At 44.7% G+C, this 10,596-nt stretch overlaps 1 protein-coding gene across 1 annotated transcript; it reads right to left on the bottom strand.

Annotated features, from left to right (window-relative positions):
- Window positions 1-5,211: 5,211 nt before the first annotated feature.
- On the bottom strand, window positions 5,212-7,247 carry LOC100383921 (uncharacterized). The gene is made up of 2 exons (NM_001176542.1): window positions 6,287-7,247; window positions 5,212-5,642 (listed from the first exon to the last, which is right to left on the bottom strand). Exon 1 carries the CDS (start codon window positions 7,095-7,097, stop codon window positions 6,336-6,338), a length of 762 nt encoding a protein of 253 aa, NP_001170013.1. The 5' UTR covers window positions 7,098-7,247; the 3' UTR covers window positions 5,212-5,642; window positions 6,287-6,335.
- Window positions 7,248-10,596: the final 3,349 nt, after the last annotated feature.

Raw genomic sequence — 10,596 nt, 5'->3', positions numbered from 1 at the left:
AGGAGAATATGAGCTCACGGTAGAAAATATCACGGCTGGAGAGATGAATATCTGTAGCTGCCGTATTGATAAGGTTGAGGAAAAAAAAAACCCAGCAAACAACGTGGAGAAGATGGATATTTCCTTTTCTTTTCTTTAATGTCTTTCTTCTCTTTTTTTTAACAGAGATCACAAATATTTCGGATCGGGATTTTTAGCAATAATCAAAAGGTCGAATAATTAGGATTAACAGCAACAATTGGACAGGATTTGATATAAAATTTGGATAGAATTTAATTTAGCGGATACCCTGAAGTTTAGATGAATTTTACTAGTTAATATCCGAAGATTTGGATCCGGACGAGAAACGACAGATCGAAATTAGCCGAAACTATATCTGCGAACGTATACGTGATTTCATCACCACAACAACTTGCTGAGGAACGAATGGGATCATAATCTCGCGCATGATTTTTCTCGGAGGATGCGCGATTCGGATTATTTTACTCCGAACATTTTTGTCGTCGAGTTCAAATTAATTGGTCCGAGATAAAAATCACCCGAGTGAGTCGGGCTTCCGAATTCGTATTTGCGCGAGCGATGTATTTTAAATAATCACCGGACGCACCGATTTTCAGAACAAATATGTTCTGAACAGCACGAAAACTCAGGAAGGGCCCGAATAAATAGAAATAAAAATGATGTCGCGCTTGCGACAAGCGGAACAGATGCCATATTAAAATCGCGATAGGCGAAGATGATTAAAATTAAGCATCTGTTTTATCCACTGATCACGTGCTTAAATCCATACTCGTTGTCGAGCGGAATATAAACACCTGGGGTGTTACAGCCCTCCCCCCTTAAAAGAATCTCGTCCCGAGATTCAGAACGAAAGACTTCTAAGGGTAGAGAAGCATATTCACATGTCCATATCAGCGGTCGTGAGACATTTCCAAACAAGGGCGAGTGTCTCAGGATGTTGCTTCTCTAGTGGACATAACATGTATCGCCTTAGGCTAATTTAGAAATGTCCACCAATAGAGACGCTGTCTGCCAAAGGAACAAATAAGGTTCCATGTGTGCAGTTTGCTTTCTCTGATGACACTGTACTATCTGAGTCTGTTGAGCGAGCGGCAAATACGCGATTTTACCCAAACAGAACCAGATGCACCATCTTGGGTAAAACCTACAGAAAGAGGTTTACCAACAAGTGGTCATGATATGTTCGTAGCACATGAGACGAGTGTGGATGTTGAATACTATCACGGTTAACATGTGGCTAACCCGAGAATTCAAGTCCACAAAAGATGGTATAGATTCGAGAGAATCACTAGCGGAGGGATCTGTAGATGCGGACTTTGCAACTAGTCCATTTTATCGGGCACTAGACATGGCTCGACCCAATCACTTATGCTGGAAAAGCATACGTGAGGCAATCGAGGCACGACTAGAGCGATGGTTAGGTGGTTATTGACCGACTTAATCTCGATTCTTGAAAGTTCTTCCTTAAGAGGGGTTGTACAAAAGTGAGCTTAGACAACTCGATAAAACGATCTCTAAACTCAACCTTCGTTCACCAGGCAGTTACAAGTTAGTAAAACCAACTTGTTGAACTACTTTTGACATTGAGCAGATCCTCTCGGTACCATCGGTAAGCCAACGGTCGAGAGTTCACTCATACTAATAGTTGATCATGCACTTGGGCAGAAGTCCATTTGGTCCGGTTGTTCATCCGTTTCTCCATACGATATTATTTACTTGGTTAGGGAATACATGGATTAATTAAGAGGTCGAATGAACAAACTTTTGCATCTCAGCAGCAGGGGAAACATATCTCTATTTTGAGAGCTAATTAGCTGTTTTCCAACACTAAAAAGCTCCAAGGCTTCACCTTTACACAAAGGACGTAAAAGGAACTTGTATGAGTAGTCACCACCAAGATTAAAAGAAAAGAGACCACATATGAAAGTGGGATGCCCTTTTGATCCAATATAGATGATAAATGTTGCTTGATCACTCGACAAACAACATAGAAATTGTTTCAAGGGAGGAGTCCACGGAAGATAACACATCAGAGTAGTTCCATAATGGATCATGACTAGAGACCTCGATACCAGCATGCGCCAAGCAGCATAACCTTGCGTGTACATTCACAAGGGGCTCTCAGTTTCGCAGCGGCACCATAAGTCATTAATCATGACACCATCACCGAACTGGCACCAATAATGAATCTCACGTGGTAAGAACAATTTGTGCAAAGATAACATATCGATATAGTCTCATAATGGATTATGACTACTAACTGTGATACCAGCGCGTGCCAAGTAGCGCAACCATGTGTATGCATCCACAGGAGGCCCTCGATTTTGTCGCGGCACCATCAGTTTTAATCACAACACCATTATTAGACATAACCAATAAGAAATCTCACACGACACAAATGAATTGGGCAAGGGTGACAATATACAAGGAGATACTCCACCTGTAAGAATGGTTACAAGTAGAGAGCCAAATAGATTATAGCCCAAGGAAATGAACAAGACATGGCCATAACCTAAACTTGATAAAAGGAGTATGATGGGAGACTGTTACTTCAGCCCCAAGCATATTTCTATGCCCATCATAGAGATCACAAGGTCAAGGATCAACATATGATTAGATACAGAGGGAAAACAATCATAAGATTAAGTTGGTAGGCCTTCGATAGGTATGGGGGAAATCAAAGGCATAAAATTCAAGAAAATGGTCGGACATACTTTTCCTAGGTTGGGTTGATAATTCAACATGGCGATCCTTAAGAACAGGCAAACTAGTTAAGGTACATCAGCTTGCACCAATAAACAAGGGAATGGTTTTAGAAGGAAACATGACTCGAGATTCTTGTTTAAGCCTAGGCACAATTTATGTCCAACAAACAAATTATCTACGCATTTATTTGCATGGGTTTAGTCATGGAGTGATAATGGAAGATTCAAATTTGGGTCTAGGTTCACCAAATAAGAACATGACCTAATTTTGGTTTTAAGCAAACAAGTCACTAACCTTCTATCGACACATCAAGCACAAGGGCAAGCACATAAAGCACCCTAAGAGGTCACCTAAAGAATGGAGGACACCTATTTCATCGAAGTTCATAATTCAGCATTTTACCACATTAACTGTAATCAATGGTTACTAGAATAAAGATGAGAGAAGCATCTTGGGTGTATAGGTGACAAACATGATGCAACAATCAGGATGCATGCTCGTCTTATACATCCTCACGAGTATTGCCAACATACTATGGCAGTAACGTTCTATATCGGTGGCATACTTACGACTCTCACGGTATTTTGCTAGTCGTTCACTACACATACGTTTTCGAGGTTAGTGTACCTGCAGAAAATTCCATCACAGCCCAATTTCCCAATGATGCAAGTCACACATGACAGTTTGTTATAGTTTATACTCCATATATTTCTATATAGAGGCCAGCTCATCATTAAGCGCCGAGCCACGCATAGGCGCCGTTGCCACACTTTAACCATAGGGCAACCCATTATGGTAGCTCACCTTCTTACCTGAGCGTAGGTGCGTCGTTACAAGTACATTACACTTCTCAGTATTCCCATGTTTGTATGCCCATACACATCCATGGGGTACTGAATTCCCGGAAAAGCAATTACTCCACATCGCAGCCTTCATATATACATATGTGGAACATGTATATAATCGGACGCCACTTTTAAACACTCCCCTAGACCGACGGTTGTTCGGTCATGCTCTCACAACTCACCTTACCTGAGCGTCGATCCATTCAAAACGGAATGGTTTCAAAATAACAATACACATGTATGCAATATCCCCGGTTGTGGGTTAGTGGTTTTGAACTAAGCCACCTGGTAGTCCTTAGTTTAGGGCTTAACAGAGGATGTCGCTAGCATTATAGTTTTTCAAAAATGTTTTTCAAAGCCAAACAACGTGTTTAGTCGAAAATAGGTTTTTCGAAACCAAAACTTTTGTTTTGAAGATACGTATGTGACCGTATATACTTAATCCAGCTCCGATACCAGCTGTGGCAGAACCTCCCAAGTTATTGGGCCCACATGCACCTGTCCTTGTCTCAAAGACCTCAGACGACTATGCATGTGCACCAAATAACTTAACAGGATCCGTCCGATTGCCCCAAGGACATCGGATAAACCACTTACAACCAGAACCGCGGGATTAAGTAACACAAATCACACACACAACATTTTTGCAGCGGAAATCTTATTACCAAATTTTACAGGTTACAAAAATTTTACATTATTTTATCGGAGTGATTACAAAAGTATAAGTTTGAAATATATGCTAGCTCAAATGATCATCCTCAATAAGAAGATAAAGACGGGGTATACTTATATAAGAAGGCCGAGCCCACCGGCACTTAACACCATCACAACAGCACAAGGTTAGAACCTGAAAAACAACAGGGAATAAAACCCTGAGTATGGAATTACTCAGCAAGTCTTACCCGACTAAGGAAAAGACTCTCAAGGGTATGCTAGATAAATAGGAATCAAGGAGAGGCTTTAGCAAGAATCAACTTAGATACTTTTGCAGAAATAACTTACTAAAGTGAGTCCTTACTTTCAATCTTTTAACGCCATATTAAGTATTAATAGACTCTATTTGCATCTAGTCTAATTTCAACATCTCATCAATACAACATCATTTTTATCCATAGTGTTCACATCCTGACTTTAGGTTGTAGAAAAGTGACCAAGTCTTCATAACCGCGAAGGTACGGCGATCCGAATCGATTATACTCAGCTGAGGATCTCCAATCACACGACATATGTAGCACTTAACCCTTGCATATGTCAACCCGCCACCGGGGTTCTTAAGACCAGATCAGGTTCACGCAAACCGAGAGCACAGATACACCACCGTCCAGCCTCTTGCCACGGAGGGTACACGCTACTCTCGCCACCGCTCCACGCCCATTTCGTGTTATCTTATTCTGGCCTTAGTCTGCCCGAGGCAAGGCTTACCCATGACGAGGCATGTGACCAGTTAAAGGGTCCTCGGTCAGCACGCCTACATACGCATTAATCCTTAACCAACCTGGGTAGAACATCACCTGTTCCTAACCCAAGTCTCAATTTAAGTATTTCCATCCTTAGGATTGTGTCTGTTCCTTAGGATGAAAGAGCATCACAGGGAACTTTGCAGTAAGATCCCACTATTGCTCCAAATGAAAATATTCTTGCAGGTAGAAACCATCCTCTCCCGGGTTAGACTGAGGATAACCTCTATCCATAAGATCTAAGCAAGGCTAAGCATTTTTGTAAATCATATTTTGATACTTCACAGAAGTATCTATAAAGGTATGGATATCAAGGAAAGCAATGCATCAAAGGGTTCCAAGCACTTCCTATGAACCTAATGCACATTTCACTAGACTTAAGTGTGCGAAAAGTATTTAAAAACACAAGGAAAGGGGTTGCATGCACCGGGGCTTGCCCGGAGTAACACTAGGTTAGTGTTGTTAGGTGACGTCCGCTTGACGAGTATCCTTCGACCGAGCACTTGCTTGATTTAACCGTCTTCAGGTTGATTCATCAGCTTCAGCTTGCAGATTAGCCCACGCTTGGGGTCGGCTTGGTTCTTCTTCCGCATCACGCGATTAATTAACGTTCCTGAATGAAATGCATTATGCACATGAATGCATATCGACGGAAATATTACAAACCTAAATAATGCTACGCGATAGCGAATAAAACACCTAGCAGCGAGGCGTTGTACAATCGTACACGAAAACACTAGTTATTAATATACGACTACGCGCAATAATTACACTTTTCTAAATTAAACGAACCTAACACAAACATTGCAAACAAATTATACACTTTAAACATAATTAGCCTAAATACGACTCATCATCTACATTATTTTTAACTTAGCTGGATTGAATCCTAATAGAAACAAACTTATCGATATTATTCGCTTTCACTCATTTCGGTAGTGCTAGATATTTATCTAGGGCATTTAATTGATCATATGAAATACTAAATCTATTTTTCTCATATTATTAACTTGACCATTCTTCGCGAATGACGAGCCAATTTATACACACTTAACTTATCGATAATTGCTTAAACACTAAATTTATCCTACACACCGCCGAAATACCACACAAAGCATCATGACCAAACACAAGATTCATCACGACTAAAAATATTTGCCCAAGCTATTTATTAATCTAACAAGCATTAACACATTTTTAACTGACCATAATTAATTTTGAGGTAAAACAAATAGAATATAAACGACGAGTGCTTACCGCGATCAAATAAACTCGAAAATCCCCAGAATCGGCAACAATTATCAGATTAGACGTTCCATCGAACATTTGACGAGCACCACGAGGCAGAATCGACTTGGCGTGCGACGACATAGTGAGCGCGCAGGGACGAACATCTCATGACCAAACGACGGCGAGCACGAGAGCGAGGCGTGCTGCACGTTAGCAACTGACGAGGACTGAAGATCGACGACAAGGATCCGAGGAGCGAGTGCCGTGGCCACAGGCGTGGGAAATCGACGGCGAGAAGGACGTGGATCAGGGAGCCTGCTTGGGAGTCGAGCAGAGGAGGACGGGGTTCGACGACTCGACGGTGTCCGCGGCCAGAGCGAGCTGGAGAACAGCGAGCAGGGAGGTCGACGCGGCTGACGCTTGAGGGCGCGCGAATTCTCTGACCGAGAACTGAGAGGATGCCGCGGCAACTGATGGCTGGAACCGAGGGGAGCCAGCGATGCGGCCAGGGCGTGGCGAGGGACGACAGCCGTCGGAGGCCGAGCAAGGAGCGCCGAGGAGCAGTGGATGACCGACAAGCTGAATCAGCTCGCGCACAGGGACATGGAAAAAAAAACAGCGCGCCAGACTGAGGAGTCGAGGACGCCGGCGCGAGCACCATGGCTGGAAAAAAATTGAAGCAGGGAGAGAAGCACCGGGAGTGAGCTGCGGCCACAGGGGTCGCCGCCGCCGCGCCAACAAGACCCGAGCGCGCCCAGCCGGGTCTAGGACGACGCTGCGCGAGGGAACGGCGGCAGCGTAGAGAAGCTGGAGCGGGAGCGAGAGGAAGGAGCTGCATGGGGAAGGTCAGTCCGCTGGCACCTCACGCATGGAGGAGAGAGGGAGCACAGCCCAGAGCGCTGGATCGGAGCTGGGGAGCAGAGGATAGGAGGGAGATGAGCACATCGCGTGCGAGAGGAAGATGAAGACCTGTCCAGGCGGCTGAAAGAAATATCAGAGCAGGCGGCGGCAGGAGATAAAGCCATGCACCGTGAAAAAGATAAGACCCACGGGCGGCTTGAAATATCCAAGCGTTGAGCAGCGGGAGAAAAAAAAATTGGGAAGGAGAATATGAGCTCACGGTAGAAAATATCACGGCTGGAGAGATGAATATCTGTAGCTGCCGTATTGATAAGGTTGAGGAAAAAAATCCCCCAGCAAACGACGTGGAGAAGATGGATATTTCCTTTTCTTTTCTTTAATGTCTTTCTTCTCTTTTTTTTAACAGAGATCACAAATATTTCGGATCGGGATTTTTAGCAATAATCAAAGGGTCGAATAATTAGGATTGACAGCAACAATTGGACAGGATTTGATATAAAATTTGGATAGAATTTAATTTAGCGGATACCCTGAAGTTTAGATGAATTTTACTAGTTAATATCCGAAGATTTGGATCCGGACGAGAAACGACAGATCGAAATTAGCCGAAACTATATCTGCGAACGTATACGTGATTTTATCACCACAACAACTTGCTGAGGAACGAATGGGATCATAATCTCGCGCATGATTTTTCTCGGAGGATGCGCGATTCGGATTATTTTACTCCGAACATTTTTGTCGTCGAGTTCAAATTAATTGGTCCGAGATAAAAATCACCCGAGTGAGTCGGGCTTCCGAATTCGTATTTGCGCGAGCGATGTATTTTAAATAATCACCGGACGCACCGATTTTCAGAACAAATATGTTCTGAACAGCACGAAAACTCAGGAAGGGCCCGAATAAATAGAAATAAAAATGATGTCGCGCTTGCGACAAGCGGAACAGATGCCATATTAAAATCGCGATAGGCGAAGATGATTAAAATTAAGCATCTGTTTTATCCACTGATCACGTGCTTAAATCCATACTCGTTGTCGAGCGGAATATAAACACCTGGGGTGTTACAGAGAGGCTTTGATTCTATTGAATTGTGTGTTATATTGATTGCACTAGCTCTTGTATTGAATGAGATGTCTGAAAAACTTGGATGCCTTGAATAGTGGTGGTTGGGGGGTATTTATAGCCCCAACCACCAAAACAGCCGTTGGGGAGGGCTGCTGTCGATGGGCGCACCGAACGGTCCAGTGCGCTACCGGACACCGTCCGGTGCGCCAGCCACGTCACCCAATCGTTAGAGTTCTGACGGTTTTGACCGTTGGAGCTCAGACTTCTTGGTGCACCGGACAGGCATTGTTCACTGTCCAGTGCGCCTTCTGGCGCTGCTCTGTCTCTGCGCGAACTGTCCGCGCACTGTTCATGTTGCAGGCGGCCATTGGAGTCAACCGTTGCGCTCACAAGCCGTTGCTCCGCTGGCACACCGGATAGTCCGGTGAATTATAGCGGAGCGACTTTCCAGAAACCTAAAGGTGGCAAGTTTGAAGTCGTGCGACCCTGGGCACCGGACACTGTCCGGTGGCACACCGGACAGTCCGGTGCGCCAGACCAGGGTTCTCTTCGGTTTCTTTTGCTCCTTTCTTTTGAACCTTAACTTGTATCTTTTTATTGGTTTGTGTTGAACCTTTAGCACATGTAGAATATATAATCTAGAGCAAACTAGTTAGTCTGATTGTTTGTGTTGGGCATTTCAACCACCAAAATCATTTGGGAAAAGGTTTGACCCTATTTCCCTTTCAATCCTTGCGCATCTCGACATAGACCAACGCACCCCGCCGCCACTAGCTAGGGGAGGTGCTCGCTGTGTCGTCGTCCTTGCGCATCTCGATAGAGAACCAGCGCACCCTCGTCGCCGCTAGCTAGGGGAGGTGCTTGTCATGCTGTCGTCCTTGCGCATCTCGATAGAGAATCAGCGCACCCCGCCACCGGTAGCTAGGGGAGGTGCTCGCCATGCCGTCGTCCTTGCGGATCTCGACAGAGAGCCAGCGCAATCCGCCGCCGCTAGCTAGGGGAGATGCTCGTCGTGCCGCAATCCTCGTGCCATCCTCAAGGACAAAAAATAATTTCTTGTGTCGAGAATTTCAGCATCGTTTTTGCTCGCTCCCAAACCATCCCACACAGCCACAACATCTCCTTCATCCTCTCAATCATCAACCATGACGGCGATCACTTTACGATGGTGACACCCTCTCCACTGCATACCAGTCTGGCTCTATTCCCACAACGATACTAGAATGCTCCACTGCAGATCCATATCTTCCAGCTATCCATCGTGCTCGAAGTCGGGTAATCGGGGTAGCGCGGTGGGCGGGTCGTGCTAGATGTTATGCCATAGATAGCCTAGACACTTTGTTTCAAAAGGTGCTAGTAATGAAACAACAACATCATCAAGTGCTCGACTATAGGGTGGGTCGATGTGATGCCACCTGGACCATCTACCGAAGTGGATGTCACAGATGCCCTCAACCACCGGTCCACACGCATAGCTACGAGCTCCACCCCTAGCGTCATGCGGCGCTGGGCGTGACCAGTGTCGACAAAGCCCATCGTGGATGGCACCAGCGTGCCGTCAAACATGACCTCCTCGCCATCCTCGTCCATGCCTCGCCTCGTAGACCTACGAATGAAGCATCCCACCTGGACGCCACCGAGTCCGTTGTCGTACGCGCTGGCATTGGCCTTGCCGATCACCTACAAATGGCTGGCCTCGCCCTTCCCTTCGCCGCCCATGAGCATGACCTCCACGACCTGGCTAAAACAGGCACACCGCCACACAGCAGAGGGAGGTGGAGGCCACGAGCGGCAAGAAGATGGTCGCGGCTGTCGTGGTGGAGTAGAGTAGGGGTGGGGGCATCGGTGTTCATCTAGGCGGACACATACGTGAGGCTAGTGTGGTGGCAGTGTTGATCACGGGGGCTGGGGAGACTAGAGGCGGGTGAGGGATGATAAAAAAACAATGATCGTTGGATGCGATTGATTATGAGAGAGGAGGTAAATGAAGCAATCAAAAGTGTTGGTTTTAATTGTGGGATTTAGCTAGAGGTAATTTGTTGTGTGCATTTAGTAATGCTTTAAATGTGGGATTATATAGAGGTATAGATAATATTTTGTTGTAGCTTATAAACTATATTATCTTTCATTATACTTTTGTGTGCATTTAGTCTAATGTTTTATTCATTCACTCATAACATATATTGCATCGAGTTGTGGTTGTAATTTGCTCATCATATTAGCAAACGTTCATATAAATTTGTTTCCTAAAATAATTACTCAAAAAATTAATCAATGTCATGCATGCAAATCTATAATTTAAAAAATATAAGCGTTTCAACAAACATAGATTGTGTCGGGGACCATAATTAGGGGTACCCCCAAGACTCCTAAACTCGGCTGGTAACCACCATCAGCACAAGCTGCAA

This window comes from Zea mays, chromosome 7, assembly GCF_902167145.1.
Source record: "Zea mays cultivar B73 chromosome 7, Zm-B73-REFERENCE-NAM-5.0, whole genome shotgun sequence".
Taxonomy (NCBI): domain Eukaryota; kingdom Viridiplantae; phylum Streptophyta; class Magnoliopsida; order Poales; family Poaceae; genus Zea; species Zea mays.
This window is presented reverse-complemented; position numbering and strand designations above follow the sequence as displayed.

Coding starts and splice junctions, on each gene's coding strand:
- LOC100383921 (NM_001176542.1), bottom strand. CDS start 7,097: ATGCAGCTCCTTCCTCTCGCTCCCGCTCCAGCTTCTCTACGCTGCCGC.